Here is a 24,397-nt window from a genome sequence, read left to right on the forward strand (position 1 = left end):
TAACTTTGTTACTCAGGGTTTAGGGCTTTCTGTTGCTATGGGAGACATGTTGCCATGGAAAATGTGGATAATTAGAAATAAATGCTATTGGTGTCCATTTTAATGAAATCAGAAAAATGTATTTAATCCAGTTAAGAAATAGGCAGATATAATTGTATAGAATCATTTAATTCTACAGACTCATGTTACTGTTAAATAGTACTGAGTGTAGGAGCACTGTTTGTAATTGTTGATTTGTTTATTGTCAGTATCTGTTTGTGTAAATATGGACGATTAATTTTTTCAATTTTATTCATTATCTCTGTAATGAAAGGCTTAAGACCCATAATACTGTTAAACTATGCTTATATTACCTGTATTAAATGATGAAGTTGTTAGTTTACATCAGAAAGTTTTGTTTCCAGTCAGAGCCTGTTCACTCTGAACCTGGTGGAGGAATTTCTAAACAGGATGAAGGTGCCAGGGAAAGAGGAGTATTGGGTGAAGAATAAGTCATATTTTAGTGAGTAGAGAAATTTAGTTCAAATTTTTTAAGTTTAGTTATTTGTCAGTTGTTAGTGTCCCCCCCCCTTCCTTTTTTTAATTATATATAAGCCATCTTTTTTTTTTTTTTTTACGAAATTAAATTTTAAGTATTATTTTTTTAAAAATTAAATTTTAAGTCATTTTTTAAAATAAAATTTTAAGTCATTTAAGTATGCTTGAAGTGAAAGTTTTCTGTTCTGTTCTTCAAGAGTAGCCTGCACTGCAGCTTCTTTCCATACAGCTTCTTTCCATACATTCCTGTAAGATCGGTCTGTTGCCCTTCTACAAAACGTGTGTGTTTGGCATGGTAAACTTTTAAACTTGCTACCAACAGTCAGAGTCAAAAAGCTTGCACGTGCAGAGATTTGAAAATGAAGAAGCTAGTCTTTTTAACCTGGTCTGGTTTTACAGAGAGTTTTTGCCCAAGAATAAGTCCTAATTTCCAGACCAAAAATTTGGTCTACTTCAAATTATGAATATATATATATATATATATAATGAATATAATAATGGTCCATTTAGATTTACACAATATTTTCATGAAACATTGGCTTATTTATTTTTTATTTTAAAAAGACAGGTGCATTCTTTCTTGCTACCACTTGTCTTGGGTCAAAGTAAGATGAAATATTTCAATGTTAGTATAGAATGATATTTGGCTAAGGCTCTATTGCAAAACTGCCCCCAAAAACCCATAGTCCAAGTTTTACATGTAACATTGTCTTTTTTCAGGGCTAGATGGCAGCACCAGTGCATTTGAGAGAGAAAAGATGATCAACATTTTCAACAGAAGGGAGAACAACTCCATACAGCTCTTCCTTCTGTCAACAAGGTATAGACAGTAAAATAAAAGCAGCTAACTTTTTCTGTTATCATAAAAATGAAAAGAAATAGACATCGAATAAAGTAATCCACTGAGATTATGAGGGAGTAATTTAAACCCTAAAATAAGATAATGAAGATTATATTACGATTTCATATGAAATTTGATTTAAGCGTTTTTTCGCTGATGTAATTAGTTAAAATTTTTATAATAATGAGGCATGGGATATGTGTGAGATATATGTGGCATTTTTGATTTGATACATATCTCCATTTTTGTGCAGATTTTTTTTAAATTGAAAATTTTATATTTTCTTGGTGGTTTACTTTTGAGCAACCCAAGAACCCTGGTAATAAGGCAACCTAGTCATTTCCTACTTTTGTGAGGTCTCATTTTGTGATCAATTGACCCACTTCTATTTCTTTATTTCTTTCTCACTGATTTATTGATTTATCCATTCATACTTTCTTTCATTATTGGTTATTTTTTATCCTAATCTAATCAAGAAGATGCCTATTTTTCATTTCAGAGCTGGTTGTTTAGGCATCAACTTGGTTGGTGCCAATCGCGTGATTGTCGTCGATGCCTCATGGAACCCATGTCACGACTGTCAGGCTGTGTGTCGCGTGTACAGATATGGACAAGTCAAACAGTGTTATGTGTACCGCCTGGTGACAGACAACACCATGGAGAAAAAGATCTACGACAGGCAAATTAATAAACAGGGGATGTCTGGTGAGTGAAAATACGGGGAGAAAAAGAAAAAATCAGGAAAATCCTGAAGGAGGAATGTGTTTGAGAAATTGACAATTTTTTCACGATGTATGCAAGTGTACATCAAATGCCTTGGAGGTCATTTGGAGCATATTGTTAAAAAGAACATAACTTTTATGCAAAGTGACCAAGATAACTGAAACTTCAGGTAATGATCATGCACATATTGAAGTTTGAGTCCAGCAGATTTGATGGACCTTTGTAGGATTAAATGAAATTTTTATGGGTTCTGTTTTTTTTGGTGGGTCACCCTGTATTACTGTTACAATATGTAAAGAGCTGGAAAAGACTGTTTCACAAAAGTATAGGTGGTGTTTTACCAAACTATAGGTAGCACCACTATTGCATTTCCAGAGCAAGTAAAAGGAGAATGATTACTCAGTTGGACAGTAGTTGTTTTGTAAATATCTTTGTCCACCAACTTTGTTAATTTGTTTTTCAGATCGTGTCGTGGATGAGTTGCAGCCTCAGAACCAGTTTACCAAGAAACAAGTGGAAAACTTGCTTACGTACAATGATGTGGACTTGCCATACATCAAGGACAATGGCAGCTGGTCAGAAACAATAGACGACATGCTGCTTTACTCCCTGCTCAAGAAACATAGCGAATGGATCACAAATGTAAGAGGCAACTTTTATGTATTTATTTAGCACCTTAAAAGCATACAATGTGGGTTAGGCCTTTATATTGCAATTTCTATCTAACAGGTTTATAGATTTTAATTTTTAAAATCTCATTTTCTTGAAAACAGCTTTATAGATTATAATTTTTACTAGCCTTAAGGCTTTTGGCTTAGACTTTTTCAGATTCTTTTAATCAATCAGTGCATATTTTTTCTTACAAACCTATTGAATTAATTATCTTAGAAATGAAAGATCTAAATAAATCTTCTAGGAGCCTTTTACTCACGAGTCCTTGCTGATTGACCGGAAGGACCACAAGCTGACCAAGTCTGAGAAGAAACTGGCCAAGCAAAGCTATGAGATGGAGAAACGCCTGAATATCTCCTACAGTCGCCCGTCGTATGCTGCCTATTATCCCAAAACCAATCAACAGCCACAGCAGGTTCCGCAGAGACCCTCGACCTCATTTGACACATTTAGCAGGTACAAGGCTAGGGTGTTTGCTGAATTTTTAGATATGACATTTATTTAACTGTTAAAGTTACTACTGTGTAATGTTACTTATAAATGACTTTTATAATCACATTTGTGCCTTTGTATGTAGAATTAGTTGATTTTTGTAGTCTCGTCTCTTCTCCTAATTCCACATCGAATACTCAGCATGGTGTGAGCATGTGCATACTTATTTATGTCATTTTTACTACATAACTTAGTCATTGTCATCATCATAAAATCATCATCATTCAATCTTACATGTCTTCCACTTCAGGTTTTCCTCCAGTAACCCTGGCAACCGGCCTGTGGCCAGCGTACGCCCCATGATATCCACCCCAGTCCCCATGCAACCCCGGCGCCCTCTACCCCCTGCTGTGGGGTTTGGCGAGCAGGCGTTCAGAATCAAGAAACCAGGGGTCATTGTGCAAAGTGTTTTGACGACTACAGGTAGATATTAATTCTGCAGACAGAGGAAAGATCTGCCCTGATTGGCTTTAAATTCAAATTGGTTCAGTTCTTAGATAGGTCACTACTAGTAGATGGCCAAATGAGTTCAGTAGTGTTACATTTATTTATTTGTTTATTTATTTATTTAATTTGTCTTTCTGTCCTCTGCACAAGAAGATGAGTCATATAAATCCAAGTTGATTTAATTTGTCTGGTTCGGTGTCATGTTTTGGTCTAACTTTAGGACACTCCAAATAAGAGCTATATGCATCCTGTGTTTGTAAGAGGCATGACAAGTTACCTATTTAAGAAAACACCCAAGCTCAAAAGTCCACTTTTTACTGTTTTTACAAAGTTTGAGTGGAAGAAATATACCAAATGAAAACTAATAAAAATAACTAAATCATACTAACTCATGATAAAAGGACTGGTAATAATACAGCATTTTTGTGAACTCTATCTAGAATTTACCATGTAACCTTGACCTTCATACACCCCTATGGATGAATGCACATCTGATTCAATGGAAAAGTAATAATTGTTTTGATTCTGCATTTCAGATATTGTTGTGCCGGGTAGCAACACGAGCACAAACGCAGGACCCACGTACATTCCTGCAGGACAGCAGGTTCTCGTTATCAAGACGCCAAAGGGGGTCTACATTCGCACACGAGAGGGGAGGATATTTGCCGTACGTATTCGCTATAATGAGTCCACATCAGCAGCAGGAAGAAGTGATGAGTCTGGCGGAGGCTTACTACCTGGTGATGAGGATTCCTCTGCTAGTATGGGAGGTAGGATTTCTTGTGAGCTAAAACAGATTGCAGTGTGTGTGTGTGTGTGTGTGTGTGTGTGTGTGTGTGTGTGTGTGTGTGTGTGTGTGTAACAAATCCATGTTAATAAGTGTACATAGCATAGAGAAAAGGATTTTAAACAAATTTTGTATTTGTACATACTGTTGATGAAATTATTCTTCTTTTATTACAATTACTGTCTATATTAAGGTTACAAAATTTAATATTTGAAAAATTTTTTACTAACTGCTCATTGATCAAATTTAAGAACTTTTCAAGGACAAAATTGTTTGAATACAAACTGAATTCAAGGTGCATAGCCAAATTCAAGCACTTTTCAAGGTTGTATGAACCCTGAAGATAATTGTGTGTACAAGTGCATGTGCATGTAGCTGAAATCAAAGCTTTGCTTCATTACAAAATAAATATAAGCAACAATAACTCCTTCGGGTAGGAGGCATGCATTCACCTGTGTGTGCACATACACATACACAAACACACACACACCACTGTATTTTAAAATATAGGATTGAATCTTTACATCTGCTTGCAAGACTGTATTTTGTTGATACTGCTTGAGAACCACAAGTTGCCCTAAGTCAAGCACATATATATCCTGAATAACCTGAATGCTGTGTTGTTTTTCAGACTTGAATTTCCCCACCACCTCTACCACAGACACGGCCTCCCAGTCCTCCTCCACATCTCAGCCAGGGGGCAGCACCAGCATGCTGGGGAGTGCTCTGCGAGGCTCGCTGGACATGCAGTCCATTCTACGCAGCTCTCTCAGTTCAGGAGGCTCCAGTAGAGACCCCAGTGGCAGAGACAGCAGTCCTAGCACGTCCAGGTACGGCAACCAAGATTTGTTGGGAGCCACGGAGTCATTGTCCAGCTCTCGGGGCTTGCTTCCTGATTTTGCCTCTCTCGGGTTGAGGGCAGATAATGATTGGGGGTCACAAGGGGATGCTCGCCCCGCGGCATCGTCCTCTCAGACCCTAAGGGATGCTTACATGGAGGGCTTGAACCAAGGGAGGGACACATTCTTTGATAGCTACCACCAAAGTCAAGATAGTCACAGTTCTGATTTCTTCAGAGGAGAGTCCAGCAGGGGAAATCAAGATTTATCAGAATACAGAGGGTACTCAAATGGAGGTGGGGTAGTATCCAATGCACTCGTTTCGGCATCCCGTGCTATTTCCAATGCTGAGGACAGTCTGGCGGCGCTGACATCACTAATTGAGTCAACTGCTGGTTCGGATGATGAAAGCAGTGGAGATGAGGAAGGAGGACCCCCGGGGTCTTCAAGAGGCACCCCTGTGTCTAATCTTGCCAACTTGAGCAGCATGAGTGGAGGAACCGTGCGACAGAACAGCACTGAACCTGTTCCAAACTCATTCCTTCTCAACCCAGAGGAATGCAGCTTTGGCCAACAACCAGGCTACCCGCTTGCCTCTACTTCAGCATCCTCAACATCTATTTCCTCCTCCTCCTCCTCTGCTTCAACCCTCACCTCCACTTTGTCCTCCCAGCATCAGCCAACTCCCTCCTCCTCCTCGACCACCCCTACTTCCTCCCCCATGCAATCTAACCCCATGGGGCATTACCCCCCTTGGAGTATCCCTCCCACCTCTGGCGCCATGCCCCCTCCCCACATGTATGGGGGTTACCCCTACCCATACCCCTACCCACAGATGTTTCCAGGGGGACAGATGTTTATGCCAATGCCATTTGCCTCTGGCATGCATCATCCTTACATGATGCCACCACCCCCAGGTACCACAATGCCAAGTGGTACCATGCCAAGTGGTACCATGCCCACTTCTGCAACATCTGGCACCTTGCCAACAGCTACTACCTCTTCTTCTTCACCTTCAACCTCGGCAGAATAGCTGGGTTACAGGTCTTCATGCCCTGTAGTTAATGGATGATGGACAAAATTCAACAAAAAGTTTTGATGTTTTGATCCATGATTCACATGACTTAAAAAGATCATGATATTTAAGAGAAAAGCATTATAATTGTTTTAAGTTGAACACAAGTTGTGGTGCTAAGAAGCTCTTTGATGTTGAGTTTCTTTAGGATGAGAACCCCTAGGATCAGGAGGTTTACACAAAGACAGTATAAAAGAGTTTTTTGGTAGAGGAAAATGTGTTACAGTATGTATATAGTTTCTTAATATTATTAATGTCCATTTGGTGTAATGTGTGGATAAACATATTTTAATCTATTAGTGGAATTCAGAGTGTTACAGTACAATCATTATGACAATGTTGCATTGTCACCATGATGTTAATGCCATGTTGTTTTGGCTGTGACATTTGCAAGTCCTAAGTATCATCATCTTTGTGACAATGTCAATGCTGTGTTCTTTCCATTGTTGCACTTGTAAGTCCAGTAATAGATACAAACTTTTATTTATGAATGAATTAATATAATTAACATTGTAAGTAAATACACAAAAATTGCTTCTGTGGGGGGGGGGGGGGGGGGGGGGGGGGGGTATATATATCTTCTGATGGTCTCAGACAAACAAACCAAGAAACTAAATAATTGATGAAAATGGGTATTTAACTCGTATGTTGATGTCCATAATGATGTAAACAAAATCATAATCTAGAGATGTTTGTTGTAAAAATTAGAAATTAAACATCTTTTTGGATTGTAATGTAACTTATACTTATTTGGGTGTTAGTGTGTCATTTGGAAACTGTCGTATAAATTGTAATAGCTGTAAGTTAGGGGAAAAAATATGTGGAATATGCTGTTTAAATGCCATTATTGCATGCTAAAATATGTATTAAATTAAGCTGAAGGCCAGATTCAAAGTTAGAGTTATTCTTAATACAAATGAATAGTGTAAGGGAATGCTGCTATTAGCTAAGTTTTAAAATATATATAGTTTTACATACATACGTGGGTACATAGTATATGGTTTAACATTTATTTAATCAGCGCACAGCAAGATTATAGTTTTTGCATAGTGCAATTGCAAATGTTCAGGGTTTTTTTTTTTTTTTTTTTAACAAAGATGAACTTCATTCTGTACCTTGGTAGTCTCCGACAAGCATAAAATATAATGTATTTATTTATTCATTTATTTTTTTGTTTTGGCATTTGTTTCGTCAGACCTTGACTGAGTTGTAGATCCATTGGTAATAAATTTGGTAAGTTTGCCAGTTTTTGATATTGGAAGTTAAATATTTTACATAATTATAGTGGTAGCTTTTGGAAAATACTCCACTTTAAAGTAGTATGCCTCTAGTGTCCCTTGCTTTTCTCAGCTCAATCAAAAGTTATTATCATAATTCAAGCTTTTAAAAGCATTTACCACATTTGTGTAAACGGGTCACTAGACCGTTTTTTAAGTTTCAAATATTGCAAATTTCTTTAGAAGTCGAGAATGTTTTATCACAGATTTTTTTTTCTCATAATAAAGTGTCATTATAGCAATTGTTTAAGTATATTTTTACTCGCTGGTTTAATTGATATGGTACATCCATAAAAAAACTAAAATCAATCTTTTTTCGGATATAAACTCTATCAGAAGTCATACAAATGCAAGAAGATTCTTCATATATAGTTTTGAGTAAACAAAAGAACCATCTTTAAATGGATTACTTTATTGTCATAGTTCAAAATGTTGTATACAAGAAAAAATGAAGATTAATAATAAAAATTTTAACATGAATCATCACTGATGATACTGAAAGAGTGAACCTTAGATACTAAAATTTTATTTTAATGAATACTTTGCTTGTCTTATTACAGCTAGAAATAATTTCCTTCAAATGTCCCAGACCTTCACATTCTGTGATTTAAGACCATGTGTAGCCATTAAAATGTAGACTGGCCTTTCTAAAACAAGGAATGGAGTACAGATAATTTTACATCATTGCAGAAGTAATTAAACAAGCCAGGAGTAAACCCTCAAGGCCATACTTTTTTATTGAATGTTTTTTGGGCAGAGTTTTTTCACTGTAATGTGTGGATTGAAATTTAGTTACATTACTTGCACTCATTATGAGGTAGAAGAACATTTCCAAGCTATTTTCCTTGAATAGTTCTAACACTTCCTTGGTAAGAGATTTGCCAGAAGTCTATAAAAAACTCTCTGGCAGAAAATTGGATGGATGGCAAATAAATAATGTTGCATTTTGATTTTCTTTATTTACCAAGACTTGTCTGACCCATAAAACGAGAATAAAAAAAGTCTGGCCTCCCACCGCATCTGACTTAAACCAATGATATATACAACACTACTACACTACCCTACAAAACACTTTTTATACCCGGCCTTGCCATCTTGACACAGAAAACTGAACGTCACACTTTTTTTTCCCATACCTCGACACCTTTTTATATCCTTGATATTATTTAAAAGGAAAATGAGGTCCATATAAATAAGGCAACATCAAAAAGTGCATGCAATGTCCAAATTATCTGTTGGCACAGAACTGTAATAATCAGGGGCCCGTATCTCGAAAGCATCGCACATTGCGACCGTGCGCAAGCGTCTCGATCCCATAACTCGCCCCATATAATACATTGTAGCCTCTATGTGATATCGCTATTCGCAGTACGCGATGCTTTCAAGATACAGGGACAAGGTCTCCATAATTATTCTCACAAAAAAAAAAAAAGATTTTCTGACTTAAAAGATGTCAATATTTATATCTTCAATACATGAACACTGAATAGCCAACCAAATTACAATTAGCTTGCTACACTTGTAATAAAGGGGCAACAGCAAGCATTTCTAAGCAACTGAAGCAACATAATTCATGCTTGACATGAAAATGGAAAAGAATCCCAAACATAATTACGAATAAAATAATAAAATTCCACTTCCATATCATCTTTAATATACATTGTAGTGTGAAAACGGATTTCACTGTCATTATTAGCATGTTCAGCTAGTTTTTTAACTATAATTGTTTTCATCCAACCAACCATTTTCTGAGTTTAAAGCAACTTCTGCCCTGTAACAGTAAAATGAAAGGTCAAGTTGAAGGCCTGATTCAAGGGTTGACAGTTATTCTTATATATACAACTGTTATCATAAATTTGTATCATAAATTATTTTCCCATTGTGAAAGCAATCCTGATGGCAACATAAAACACTTTCCAGAAAAATTCATGACACTTCCAAAATTTCTTACGCTGACCACGCAGTCGAAATATCTGGTTTCAAAGCAGCAATGGAAAGTAGTTCCATGTGTCAGAGATCTGGATCTTGATAAGGAAACTTTAGTTTCTGGTAGCATGATTGGACAATTTATGACCAATCAAAGACCTATCATAAAGTCATGCACGTCCTTTTTAGTGACATCTTTTGGAATTGAAAGTCCCGTTGTCATAAGAGGTTCCACCATCTGCACAATATTGAAAAGTCCCAAGTTTTTTGGCTTCATTTATGAAATGATGTCAATGTTCAAATCCTGCTGTATTCTGAAAAAACAAAAGAAAAATACTGTACACCACATAAAATCAAATACATATTCCATGAATAAAAAAAACTCAGTTAAAAAAGGTTCTCATTATTAGGAACTGAATACCAGTTAATAATGTGTATTTGTTATGGTGTAATTTTTTCTTCAAAATGAGGTGACTGAAGTTCATTGCCATATTAATAGGTATGCACGCACACACAGAAAAGAGAGAATTTATTTGGAGCACATAAGTCAAAAGTTTCAAACTATGATCCAAGAATAAAGCATTTTTGAATTAAGTAAATTTATGTTGTGAGTGATATTGGATTGCATACTATTCAATAATTGAAGTGAGAATGGTCAACAAAACGATCAATTGTCAGTCAAATTAAAAATATATCCAGCAAAGGTGTTATTCACTTTATTTATGCCAAAGTGTTAGTGTATAAAGTAAGAAATTAAACTCAGCTGACACATGCATATAATATCAGTAAATGATTGCAAAATTCAAAGTTTTTGAGACAATACATATGAACTGGATTTCTCAGGCAATGTTATATAATTATTATATATATTGAAATACATCATTTAGTTTCATAAAGTGGTGTACAATCCTTAAAACATGCTTTCAATTTTCAAAAATTCATGTGTATTATACCATGCAATGCAAGAAACAAGCAGTAATGTGTTTGTTATTTCTTAATCAAGACATCAAATGCTTCTAGTCTACCTAAAGAATTAGACATCCTCTCTTTTTCTTCTGCTGAGTCTTTTGTGGGTTTTTCTTGTTAATTTGCCTCACGAGATCATAGAATATCTGTAAAATAAACCAGCATGGCAAAGTTATGGATCTACACAAACTACTGATGCGGTTATGGGTCCCATGTGTTTATAGGAATGTTTAGACGTGCTGGTTAGGACCAAGTGTGAACCAAAGGGAAAATCTCTCTCAATCTTCACACCTCAGCTATTAATTTTGAAGCACCCAAAACTGTGGTCTTTGTTTAAAATCCACAGACTGCATTCCATGCTATGCATCTAATCATTTCGTGAATTTTTCCATAATTATGTTCTACTCCGGTTCGCAGTCAGTTCACACCGCTTTGTCTAAACATTCCTTCATGTGCGTACCTAAAGGAGAAGACAACAGCACTTGCTCTTTTCCTTGCCCTGCATTCTATGAGGACTTTTCTTGTTAATCTGGCGAACTAAGTCATAGAATATCTGAAATAATGCAGCAAAGTTGAAACTTTTACCAGTATTATGTCCAGTGCAAATATGAATCAGCTGAAAGAAGTTCAGAGTGTGTAAAAAATAATATAAGGTTTTATACAATGATACCCCACCATCACTAAACCCCCACCCCCACCTCTCCTCAGGACACATACACATGACAAAAATTACTGTGAAAAAAATTAGTAAATTTGAAGTCAAGACAATAAAATTTTATTTATTTAAAGTCACTGGACATTGTTTCTGCACTGGGCTATATCAACTTCAAAACTGGAATTTCTGAAATGAGGAAACACTGTGAAGAAAAAAATCAAGAAGTGAAACAATCAAGAATATATGACATGTTATCATGCTGGGTCAAGTCATTGAAAATAATTACTGAAAAATTTTGAAAAGGGTAAATGCGATGCTAACTTTACAGATTAAGTTTTCAAAATAACAAGTATGGACCGCATAGTCATTTGGAACAATTAGGAAATTCAAGAACTTAATGGCTGGTCGAACATACTGAAAGTTATCAAAAGTAAAAAGTCAGACACAAACAAACAAACACACTTGCAAAATCTCTCTCTTTTTCTCTCAAACACACACACACAGAGATTTGCTCTAGAATATTTTGGGACTTACTTCATTAACATTAATTTTTGACTTTGCTGAGGTCTCTAGGAAGGCGCAGTTCCAAGCTCTTGCCAAATTCTGTCCTTGGTCTTTGCCCACAACTCTCTCGTCTTCCAAGTCACACTTGTTACCCACCAGGATCATGGGAACCTTGGAGAATATAAATAAATATTTGATAATTTATTAACCTATTAATTTTTGAGTTATCATTCTATTTATCTATTCTGGTTTAGAGTGAAAAGAAATATTAACCAAATTTGTCATCCCTATCTTCTTCATCCCCATTCCCAGTGTGTTGAGATTGTGATGGGTCACAACTAACACAATTTGAAATCCAAGGCCCAGTACAAAGCCTTGTGATGACTTTGTGCTGTCTGACCCCTAATGACAATCTAAGTGGTTCATTTTGATTAAAAGAGATACTAGCTATTAGTTTAAAAATCAAATAAGAAAAAATATACAAACACATAGTGTCAATGTTCTCCTTATCTTTCGCATTATTTCCATCTATCTGGCTTAAAAACCCCGATTCACCTAATAATTCCACTAAAAGACTAAAAGAAATCATAACATCAAGTAAGCCCAAAGGCCACTTTAATCTTCCTTTTTCTTTTAACTTTGAAGATATTTTCCAAATATGCCCCCCCCCCCCTCCCCAACAAAAAATCGGGGTTAAAAAGAGAGAAGAACTTCACAACAATCATCTTACATCTTCCGTATCCTTCACTCTGAGGATCTGTTCTCTCAGGTCCTGGAGGTCATTAAAGGTGGACTGGGCTGTGATGGAATATACCAGGAGAAACCCTTGGCCATTCTTCATGTACAGGTCACGCATGGCTGTAAATTGTTCCTTTAAAAAAAAATAATAATAATGAGGCATTCAATTACCTGATTATATCTATTTCAAATACATTTCTGCTGTATCTTGTTGCTGATGTCCAACTTATCTGATAAAACCTTTAATATATAAACAAGACTGTAAGAAACAAACTTTTCGTAGCATAGTTTACATTTTTTTTTCTTTTTTATCAAAAAGATAATGCAATTAATTCAAAATTATCATCACACAGACAGGTGACAACATAGACTTATGGTGGTACTCACAGTGCCGGCTGTATCCAAGATCTCTAGCATACACTGGTTGCCATCTACTTCTACTTGCTGGAAGAGGGGGAAAAAAGAGAAGGGTTTGATCAAAATATCTTTAATTTATCCCCCCCACACACACACAAATAATTTGCCTGAAGTATCTGAACACGCAGACACAGACAAAAGTAATACTGACAGTGCTCTAAAAAAAGTAATACAATCTCTAGAGCCAATACCATATCAATATTTAAGATTAGACAGTAAATCTTGCACACATACACATACTTAAACAGAAAATAGTTTTTAGCCAATCATACTAGTTTTCAAAACTAACCTGTCTTTTCACCAAACAAAGTTTACTAGCAAATTTCAAATAAAACTGTGGAACAAATATTCAAAAATACATGCAAACAACACAAATAACTTTCCAAAAAAAAAAAAAAAAAATCCCAAAGCTCTTTTCAAACTCATAATTATATTTTACCCAACAAAATCTCTCAGTGAATCTTTAGCAAAACAAAAATAGTGTTTGGTATTTATGGGGTGGAACAAATGCTTAAAGCAACAGCCGCAAAATTGAGAGACAAAGGCAATCAGAATAGCTTTAGACACTACCAGAGCCTGTATCTAATAAAATGACATAAAATATTGACTTATTCAGCAACAGTGAACAATTAGAGAAACATGCTAACAAAGTGATAATGTAATATAATAATTTGATGTGCACTTTCAATATCACAGCTACATTCTCATCAATATTTTTGCAGTCCTTGTGAGGGCAATTTCTATATAAACATAAGTTTTAAAGATAAAGCTATTCTGAATGAAATATCAGTAATGCTGGTATAGAGTGCTCTAGGGGATAATCTGTTTTTCAACTATAATCAGAGTTCTATTCAAAGACTGTTTCATTGCCATATCAACACCAACAGCTTCAATGAAGCTTAATGAGAGAGCAATTTGGAAAATCGAAAATTGCAGCTTGTTTCTGAGCAATCTAATCAAAACACTAGGCAGTTTTGTAGACACATATAACCCAGTACTTCAGACAAATTGTACATTTAAATATTTGGCAGAGTTCACATTTATATTATATAGATTGCCTAGGATTTGATCTAAATTATGCTGTTTAGGATAAGCCAAGCTGGATGTTGTAGATTTCTTCCCAAACTAGCCCTCCCTTTACCAAAATAATTAATTAATAAAACAAACAAATTAAAATATTAAATTGAAAGTAGAACACCTAAAATTTATTATTAAAGGGAAAAGACATTTTAGTGGAAAGAATAAGAACAAAATACAGACTTACCTTCCTGTAACTATCTTCTATTGTAGGATCATACTTTTCTACAAAGATACCTTGGACAAATTGGACCGTCTGAAAAACATTTCCTGGGCATTAATATTTTTAAAATGCAGGCACTTCTTCCTTTGTCATAGAAACTACAGCTCAAATCCCTAGGTTTATATTCTTCATCATTTAAATAGAAATAAAAACTCGAAAGTATCCAATAGCCCTCAGATCTTATACATCTCACATGTATTTTCCCTAAAAAATTATAATGGAGATAGAAATGATGGTAAAAGGAAGAAATGTGTTTACAAATCATAGTTTTCACAACAGATTTAAACAGGGTATATCTTATACGTCAAGTAATAGCTGTAAGTTCCAGGAATTTAAAAACATTGCTACATAAAGGTCTAAAGTGCATTGTTGGGCCCTGAATCAACCATGTAGTAATATCATCTTCAAAAGATATTTTTAATCAAGGATTCAGTTTAAATTGTGATCACATGATATTACTACAGTAAAGTTTATTATACAGTGATATTTTGAAACCAAATAAATTCCCTGCACATCAAACAAGGATATGCTTGTAAATAACCTTGTCTCACAACTTGCTGTGTCATCTGGCAACAATGCAGGGAGACATTTATCAATTTTGGCTCTAGATTTTCTTGTGATTTCCCTTGTGATCGTCAAAGTGCATGTTCACTCTAAGGCTGCCAGGAATTCCTCCCCATTTAGATCTTTTGTACTGTCGTTAAAAGGTTTCGAGAGTGCAAGAGACGAATACCCAATTTAGATCCTTTGCATTGTCGTTAAAACATGTTTCAGAGTGAAAGAGACAAATATAATTATCTGGGTTTCAAATTACCATTTATATTCTTTACTTAAAAGATTTACCAGGATCGATTGTTAGAATTCATATTAATAATGTAAAATTTCATCAGCTGTGTTATACACTCAGCTAAAACAGAGTCTCACTAAAATATTTTAAAAGAATAACCTCCACAAATTGAAACTTGTTTGCTTATTGTTTGTCTCTACAAGTTCTTTTAAATTTTTGATGATTAAATGTTCAGGACTAACAGATTTTCAGAGGGGAACGATGTGATCACAATTTAAACTGAATCCTTGATTAAAAATATCTTTTGAAGATGATATTACTACAGTAAAGTTTATTTTATTATCGTTTTCATTTTTTGTTTGTTTGTTTTGTTTTTGGTATCCACCAGGACAGTATGAACTGTTGTTGTTAATAAACTACCATCATCATGTTAGCAGCTATTTTCCTGGCATTTCAATCATGAAATAATTCACATGGCTTGATCTTTATATCCCAATACTCAAACCCTGTTGCATACTCTTTTACTGGCTGAATGGATCCTGCACCTGCTGGCTTATTTGTTTCTGCTTTCTCTGCATGACTGTGGTTTCTTAATCTTCTAAGAAACCAGGACAACATTTCTCAGGGGGTCTTAATCCAAAAGTTAAAACGTTTTTTCACATCGGTTTTACTTTGAAGTAAATAATGTGCAGAGCATGTTGAGATTTGAACTCTTCTCTAGGGAGAAAATAATGAACTTTATTTAATTGTCCTCTCCAACATGTCAATGCACTAACAAGATCCTTTGTGAATAATTTCAAGTGTGAGCCAGAAGCCTGTTTTATTCTGAATTCCGGAGTGCATTTTGGATAAAAATTTTGATGTCCTTCATTCCTCTTTCACAGTCAACTCAATTTTTAGAATTATATTCTTCTAATAATAATTCTGACATCCAATCTTTAGTTGTATACATTTATTATCAACATCATTATCAGCTTTATTATTTTTATTTTTTTATTTATTATTATTATTATTATTATTATTATTAACATACAAACTTACCAATGCACTTTTGCCTACACCACCACTGCCCAATACGACTAGCTTGTATTCCCTCATGGTGGGATGTTACTGTGGCAACAACAAGGGATCTGAAACAACAGAAAACATCAATCACTGACAAAAGACACAATAAGCACATTCAAGCACCACTGCAATGTAGACTAATTCAAGGATGTGGGTCAAATAAGGCTAGTTAATAAAACATTATGCAATAACATTGTAGAAAACAGCTCCTTGTAGGTTATATACCCTTGTGGAATATGCCTTTCCTATCTCCGGCTTTCTCTTGCCTAGTGCCCAACCAATTTCTTCCCTAAAATCTCTCCTCTCCCTTCCTAAACAACCAATTAATTAATCAATCAAGGTTCTCATGCAGGTATTTGCTGTGTACAGCAAAAAGGTCAATGGTAACAGCTGTATGGTTGCCAGCACCTGTACTGGTTCACCCCCATCCACCCTCCCCCCCCCCCCCCCTCTCTCTCTCTCTCTCTCTCTCTCTCTCACAAACACACACAAAAACACACGCATGCGTAGACATAATTGCTCTCTCTCATTCACACTCTCTTTCTCTCACTCTCACATACATAAGCTTTCTCTCTCTCTCTCGCACACACACACACACACACACACTCTTCCACACACACACACTCAATCTCTCCAAGACTGTCTCTCTCAAACACACATACACACACATATGTCCTACTCACTTATCATGTACCTCTAGGTAAACAGCCAGGCTAAAACAAAGAGCTCAAGCCAACAGCTGCATAGCTGACACCACCTGCAATATACACATACAACAGTACGTGTGTCATGATGCAGGCAGTGAGGTGTGAGTCATTGGGTGTTTTATCACACCACAGCTCACTACAGGAAACTATGCACATTATAGCTAGTGCTGATCTACCAGGGTTGTATCAGCCCTGCCCATATGGATGGAAACATGGGATGTAAGACTCCGTTCACATGAAAAATCTATTTTCTATTTGTGGTATCTTGTGATCACTCCGAGCGCAGCAAAGAATTAATTACAGCTTTGAAAGTAACTGGCTGCCAGTAATTACGTCGCCGGGTATTCAGGGCACAGACCGTGATCACAAGATACCACGAATAGAAAATAGATTGAACGAAGCCTTAATTAACCACCTAACCAGAAGCTGGTTAAAAAAAAAAAAAAAAAAAAAAAAACTCAAGACCAAAATTTGGGTTTAACTTCAAACCCAAAATTTTAATTTACTAGTACTTGTGCTTAAACCTTGGCTTAATCAGCAATAATCCAACTGAATCAGAATTAAATATACTGTAAGCATGTCTTGAACTAAAGTTGACCACATTTTTGGTCTAAAATTTAAGACCAACTTTCTATCTCTGGTTCTTTTGTAGATCAGGCCTATGGGGCTCGGGGAGGGGGGGGGAACGGGGGCTACAGAGAAGGGTGTGTACAATAGCTTACTAACAACTGTTTTAGCTTACCAAACTGTTAACCTGGCAACCATATGTCAGCTCACACAAATTTTGCAATTAACCAACTGACTTATCAAGGTCGATGAATTTAACTAACACAAACATCTGTTCTGCCAACACAGCAATTATCAAACAGACATGTGCATTATCCAGAGTTTACCTTCCTGGAATAAAAACCAAAACCTGTTCCAATTTTTAAAAAAAAGATCAAGAATGAAACCACAAGTCATGACAATGCATGAGGAAAATCCCATCTTAACAGTGATGGTGATAGCACAATATATCTACCTCCAAAATATTATAGCTAATATAAATACTATCTACTTGTAAACTCCTCTGGCTGGGCCTTATATTCCACAGTGATGGTGATATCACAATGTTTATACCTCCAAAATATTATAGAGGACCAATGATGGATATGGGGGGGGGGGGGGGGGGAGCGAGAGAGAGAGAGAATAGCCTGTGTACAAAAAATCTCACTTCAGATACTAATATCAAATGGGAGATATAAATATTTTGTACATTTTCACACCTTGGGAGACTTCCTTCAAAATGATGTGCAAATTAACAAGAAACGCCAAGCTGTAAATGTGAATGAATAACAATATAGCTGACATTAACAACAGCAAAAGCTGTTGTTACCAGAGTCTGAAAGGAGTTGCCAAAGGTCACTGGCCTTCAAGGTCAAGGTCATCAGTCTTGAAGACAATATCTTATTAATTTTTTTTTTTGGTAAACTTATACACCTGCAGGAACAGATGACAACTTATATATATACAACCATAGATTGTATTACATATCAAATCACATTCTGATTTATTTCAATGTCACTGTCATGTTTTTCTTCTGAAGGATGAACCATAAACTTATTACATCTAAAGCCAAACTGCATAATTAATACCAACCTGGATGATGCTGCTAAAGTGACATAATTGTTTGTACTTGCAACAGCTGTATCTTATGTAGTAGGTCACACCCTCTGTAAAAATCTGTGCCAGTGCCAATAATATTCACTATAATACTTGTACCTACTTTCCAATTTCTCAACAGTGTCTAGAGCCATTCAAAAATATGGCTCCTTTTCTCTTTGATGCAGAAAACTCTTTTATTGATATATCTTTTATCTATGATACTTTTTAAAACTAATATTAAACAGCATTAAAAAAGAAAACACCAAAGTGAACTATATCTGCTTCATATATGCAATAAAATATTATTCTGTGCACAATATTCTACAAAACAAAGGCATTGAAAACCAACTTAATATTTGTAGCGAGTACCACTTTCATTGTGTGTGCATGCAATCCCATACAAGTTATAATCTCAACCTTTTTTTAAAAATTATTCCATGCACACAAAAAAATACCAAACAATTAATATACAGTACAATTATAGACAAATTCACTTTCCACACACCATTCACACACTGAGAAAAAAAGCTGTGAGTAATGACATAAAATACATGTACATTTAAATAATAACAGTCTTAATATGCTTTGAAGTTTTTTATAGCAATCTTTGCACTGAAGATACAGTTTATTTTTCCACTTATGTAAACAAGAATAACATAATAAGTAACACTCTCCCCCCCCCCCCCCCCCCCCCCCAATATCTCAACCTTCATCATGTACGCACATATGAAATCATGCATGCACACAGAATGGAGATGGCACTCACAGCATGCAGCTTGTTTTAGTGCCAACATTTGCTATTTCTGGTATTTTTTATTCATAAGACCATGTTTACCAGCTTAACCTACTTAATTATCTTTCGGTCCCTTCTGTTTGAGATTAGCATCAAGATGATTGTTCTCATTTGAGATAGAAATTGGCAAATGGGAAACAAATAGAGAGTGCTTCTTATATCATGACCCCTCTCTACCACAATTAACCCTCTGTCCTCATAAATGTCAATTATGATACAAGGTTGGCATTTTAATCTATAGGAGATAGCAGGTTAGGATACTGCTATATCAAAATGGGCACCTATCTGACATGAGTCTTAACGTTTTTATATATTTGCTCACAGAAACCCCCCAGTCAAAGCCTAAGCTAGTTAAAAAATACTAGCTCAAAACAGCACATAAGCTTCATTTATGTATCAATGGCTGTCTAGCAATGGCTAAGTTGAATTTGTCCATCTCTCCTAACAAGTCGCTTTCGAATATTGGTGAGATCTGTGAAAAGACTCAATATCCAAGACCTTCAAAATACCACAACCTCAATCGATTCATAGTGGGGTGAAAAATTATATTTTATAACCCTTTTCTTACTTTCTGTATGTTGCTTTCTAATAAAAACAGAAACCTTTAAATAATTCATATTTAATTCCACTATCCACAAACATTACTTCAGTTTTGATACCATTCTCAGCAGAAAACAATTTTATTTTACAGCATTTTCCCCAGAACTGAATTCAATATATTGCTTGGTAGATCTGAGATTCACACTTACTGTGCCCATCATTCCATATCCTGCCAGGGAAATAGAAACCTTTCAGTCTTCCGTTATTCACAGTTGTTATTATTAATCATTATCATCTGTCATAAGCATCGAGCCAGAGAATATGAAAAGAGATTGATACTTTCTATGCCGCACTGTGTGATCTGATCAACTTCTCTCCAATACCAAATATCCTCCCACATAATGTAATAATCAAGCTGCACCTTTATCACGGATATCACATTTATGAAGTTTTTCTCATAGTCTTATATTTACACGCACAAAAACACGCGCGCACCTACACCTTAAGCCTACTGGTAACTAATCCTCCACAATAACTGCTCAAAGATGCATAAATGTTTAGTTTGTGACATTGTGTGTTCGATCTTGCCAAAGACATCCCCCCTACACACACACACACACAAACCTAAAACCGAACAAAAATTGCTAAAAGATACTCAGCTCTTTGTCAACTGACAGTGTGTGCTTCTATACTAGTCATTTTCCTTAATGCTCTGTAACAGGAGAAACATTTCAATAATGTGTCACAGTTCTAATCCCTCTGTATCATGAGCAAATCATGAAGTCTGATGTATCTAAGGTGTAAACTTAGAAAGAGGGCTGGGCTGGCAATGAATAATATAGCCAGGGCATGGTCTGTTCTGAACATTGGTCAAAAGACATTAAAAAACCGTCAAGAATACGCCTACCACTGTCATCGCTCTTGTGCAATAGAAGTTAGAACTTTGCTAATATATGAAATTGTTCATTACTGTACAATACTGTATCCACAGTTGTATGTGTAGAGGTACATATGCTTGCAAGTGTGTGAGAATCAGATAGATTGAGCCCAATAATTGGTCTAGAATCAAAATTTCAATCTACGTTCACCATCAAAAATCATAAGTGCACCTTAAAATATTACCTTATAATAAGGTAATATTTTATCTGCACCAGTTATATTTAAAGACAGGCATTGCTAACATTTCATATCAACACTTACTGTATCTAAATGGACTACTAATGGTTTATCTTGAGCTGAAGTGAACCAATTTTGTTTTCTTTTAAGAAACTGACCCTCTTACGCTTTCTAATTTCTACACAAGTCAACAACCAACTACAGAACTCCAACACAGCATCTGAATAAAAATCAAATAACAAATTTACAGGCAAACATTCAATTTTCCCAATTTTCAACGGATCTATGACGTGACCCCAAAAGTAAAACAACCAAAATATTACACAGCAGGGGCAATATGGCATAGTGATCATATCTGGGGCATAAAAAGAGATGGGAGATAAGACCAACGGGTTAAATTTTCTGATGAATGCAATCTGTACCTGACATCTATGGCCTTATTCTAATAGGAGTAATTAATTAATATATATAATATAAAAGCTTTTTTGTCTCTTGGGTAAAGGTATATGCACAGCATGCATTAGATGACAGCACCTAGGATTATTGTTATTCAATAACTATTATTGAAGACATCTTAAGTCTTCCATAATATATACATTCAAGCACTGGTAAAGGAGGGAGGGGGGGGGGGGGGGACAGAGAGTGCAATGTGGCTTTATCAATCAAAATACTACTCTCATGATCTGCAACATTGTAAAATATGTGATAAAGCATGCCTTTTTGAGATATCAAGGAACAAAATGAAAACCTTTATGTATAAGACTGCCTCCACATCTGAGTTGTCTCTCATACTGTGGTCAAACTTATTATCTATACATTTATATGACAGTTAAAAAGTATACTTATTTAGTCCCAGGTATAATCTTCTGCATAATGTACGTGCTGTACTTTGGGTCATATTTGTGCTGGTATCAAATATATAAGTTTCCATTTCAGACTTGCTTTTTGTTTCAGGTGTCTTAATTAATGTAAAAATAAATCAAGTTCGTTCTCCACTATTTGAGAACCAACATATTATTATGGTAACAGATTATTTGCTGTCATTTTCTGCAGCCTTATTCCACTATTTACAGTTGAGTAAATATAAAAACTCCTGTTGTAGCCACAGACACTTCCGCCTTACTTTGTATTTATTTGACTTCCTCGTTATTAAGACATTAGTATAACTGTAACATCAAGTAGAGATTTTTATTTAATTATTCATCCACATTGACAATGAGATGACTGGTATCAGTAAAAGGCAGCCCATTTACATCAGAAGATGTATGTGATCAAAATCTAAGCCTCTGTTAACATGTTTTGGCAGAGCATAAAACTAAACGCATAGAATGGACAAAAACAAAGATGAAATCTCATTTGGACAAAACGTTTCCTATGTAAGCTGAGCTGAGCCCATTTCTTGTGGTTTAGTTTTTTTCCTGGTGTTCACCCTCTTACTGCACCCATTGAAAATCATCCGAACACTACATCTATTCAAAATCAAAGAACTGGCTGCTTACCCCCGAGTTTAACAGGCTTGATTTTATAAATGAAAGTGAAAATTCAGTGATAAGTATTCTCCTATGAACCAGGGAGTTATGGAAGATCCTAGAACCAGGGGGAATCTTGGAGAGAGGCACACTATTTAGCCTATAGCTCTGTCTCCCTATTCAGATTTCGAAGGATTTCACCAAAGAGACAATACACCTAGTTTTCAATACTTTGATACAGCTTATGATGTAACGACCAGAGACCACTTGCCTGTTGTTTTGTTCCACCATTCAAAGTCTAGAGAAATTTACCACCCACGCAAGAAGATACACTTCTCGCTGCATTACTTGGGCTAATGATGCCACCACTAGACATCAAGCAGGGGCGGATTTAGGCCATCTTCTGGGTCTTCCGGAAGACGGTCAGATTTTCATGTTAACATTGACGGGTATCTAATTTTTTTGTCGGAAGACGGTCAAAAAAGAAGAATGGATCAACAAAGATAATTTGGAAGACTGTCAAAAAATATCTCTGAAACCGCCCCTGTCAAGCAAGGGTGAGGCAAAAAGGGGAGAAGGGCCAGGATAGACAGCACGAACAGGTGGGTTGAAAAGGTAGATGGAGAGAGAGAGCATGTGGAAGGGGTGAGATGAAGCTTGAAGAAGAGTAGAAGGGTATGATGGCTGGATGGGATGAGACAGACCGAGTGGAAAGGAGACGATGGGTAAAGAGCAGAAGCGGGGTGGGGGGAAGGAGAGTAGAATGCAGGGTGAAGGGAAGTAGGGTAAGTAAAATGGGAGAAGGGGCATGTACTGTAGGTATAGGGTGAATAGAGATAGGGTGGGTGGAAGGAAAGGTAGGCTTGGCAAGTAGTAATATCACTAGTGTCTCCTCTCAAAAACCAGGAATAAACAGCGAACAGTGATAATGATAATGAATACCAATCTACCTACATCAATTATTGGATAAGAAACTATCAGTGATGACCCAGTATGATAACGGGAGTTTCCCATTCACTATGTATGATAATTTTAAATAATGAATATTTTGATATAGTTGACAAATAAATCAACCTTTGTTTAAAAGGGGTGCTGAAAATATCACAAGGCAGACCACTTTTGTCTCTTTCTAAGGTTGTGGTCTAATATTTACAAGTCTAATGTCAAATATCAAGAGCAACTACTGAGAGAGTTTATAGTATTAAATAAACAGTTTTTTGTTATCTGTTATACGGATGTTCTACCGAAGATACTCGAAACAATATCTCGAAAGTTTGAAAACATCCCTTAATTAATTACAGTTGAACACCTATAGAAATATTGAATAAAACAGGCCGTGTTGACTATTTCAAACATCATGGTACACATTTCAATAGCATTAAGGAGTGGTTTTTATAAACCATTAGGATACGGGTAAAAACCGTTCGACTTCATGCCTTCTCCACTCCGGAGTGAACAAATTTCTAATTTTACTAAAAGAGGTCGACAATAGCACCTGTTAGACTTAATCCATAGACTAAATAACCGCCACACAAAGGAAAAATGTAGACAACATACAACATGACATAATCTGTTAAGTGTTGGTGTGAGTATTTCGATAGAACCTACCTCGGTGACTCGCCCCAAATGCTTTGAAGCTAAATTTGACGTCACGCAGCTTTAAACTGATCGGCAGTGTTACTAAAAATAAGTCGTATCCCAGGATGCATTTCAGACATGCGCATACAGTTTCAAAGAGCTTCCTTTTCCGGCTTTTGTGGGTTCCCACAAAAGCGGTCTCTCTCTCTCTCTCTCTCTCTCTCTCTCTCTCTTTTCAGGTTTTGTTACAATATTTGATACACTTGATCTTATTTGATCGAGACTCTTCAATGAGTTTCGAAATGATGACAAAAGAGGGTGAGCACGGAAATCGTGCGGTGAAGCCCAAAGGTTTTCGTTGGAGATGATGGCAAGTCTTAACACAAACGCAGAAAGTAGCAATTCGAGGGCCGTTTGCACGGCACTCTTGCTGACTGCTGTTGAAACACGTTTGCTGATCCAACTTTTTAATTGAAAATGAAAGTATTCTGTGGGTAAATAC

At 35.9% G+C, this 24,397-nt stretch overlaps 2 protein-coding genes across 7 annotated transcripts in view; one reads left to right on the forward strand and one right to left on the reverse strand.

Annotated features, from left to right (window-relative positions):
* Window positions 1–6,969, forward strand: part of LOC106163158 (helicase ARIP4-like) — a 33,683-nt gene extending 26,714 nt beyond the window's left edge. For all 3 annotated transcript variants that reach the window (XM_087016049.1, XM_013540672.2, XM_024074602.2), the window contains 8 exons: window positions 405–502; window positions 1,258–1,357; window positions 1,878–2,083; window positions 2,565–2,743; window positions 3,018–3,229; window positions 3,516–3,688; window positions 4,249–4,482; window positions 5,131–6,969. In XM_087016049.1, the coding sequence (XP_086872175.1) occupies window positions 405–502; window positions 1,258–1,357; window positions 1,878–2,083; window positions 2,565–2,743; window positions 3,018–3,229; window positions 3,516–3,688; window positions 4,249–4,482; window positions 5,131–6,371 (2,443 nt within the window). In that variant the 3' untranslated portion in view covers window positions 6,372–6,969. The remainder of the gene's footprint in view (window positions 1–404; window positions 503–1,257; window positions 1,358–1,877; window positions 2,084–2,564; window positions 2,744–3,017; window positions 3,230–3,515; window positions 3,689–4,248; window positions 4,483–5,130) is intronic.
* A 1,117-nt stretch (window positions 6,970–8,086) lies between these two features.
* On the reverse strand, window positions 8,087–24,108 carry LOC106163156 (ras-related protein Rap-1A). 4 transcript variants are annotated; one of them, XR_015335192.1, is made up of 9 exons: window positions 23,926–24,108; window positions 16,025–16,113; window positions 14,161–14,229; window positions 12,867–12,923; window positions 12,472–12,612; window positions 11,772–11,912; window positions 11,043–11,135; window positions 10,642–10,728; window positions 8,087–9,930 (listed from the first exon to the last, which is right to left on the reverse strand). XR_015335192.1 is itself a non-coding variant. In XM_087016052.1 (8 exons), the coding sequence occupies exons 2-7, from the start codon at window positions 16,079–16,081 to the stop codon at window positions 11,043–11,045; spliced, it is 558 nt and encodes a 185-aa protein (XP_086872178.1). In that variant the 5' UTR covers window positions 16,082–16,113; window positions 23,926–24,108; the 3' UTR covers window positions 8,087–9,930. The 4 variants fall into 4 exon arrangements, 3 of the variants coding, with proteins under 3 accessions (XP_086872178.1, XP_086872180.1, XP_086872179.1); XM_087016052.1 differs by lacking the exon at window positions 10,642–10,728; XM_087016054.1 differs by lacking the exon at window positions 11,043–11,135 and having other exon boundaries at window positions 23,926–24,107.
* Window positions 24,109–24,397: the final 289 nt, after the last annotated feature.

The sequence above is a fragment of the Lingula anatina genome, chromosome 6 (assembly GCF_051362555.1).
Source record: "Lingula anatina isolate TDL-2025a chromosome 6, LinAna3.0, whole genome shotgun sequence".
Lineage (NCBI taxonomy): Eukaryota > Metazoa > Brachiopoda > Lingulata > Lingulida > Lingulidae > Lingula > Lingula anatina.

Coding starts and splice junctions, on each gene's coding strand:
- LOC106163156 (XM_087016052.1), bottom strand. CDS start 16,081: ATGAGGGAATACAAGCTAGTCGTATTGGGCAGTGGTGGTGTAGGCAAA. Junction 12,613..12,866: donor TCTTGGATACAGCCGGCACT/GTGAGTACCACC, acceptor TTTTTTTTAAAG/GAACAATTTACAGCCATGCG. Junction 11,136..11,771: donor CAAAAATTAATGTTAATGAA/GTAAGTCCCAAA, acceptor GCATTATTTCAG/ATATTCTATGACTTAGTTCG.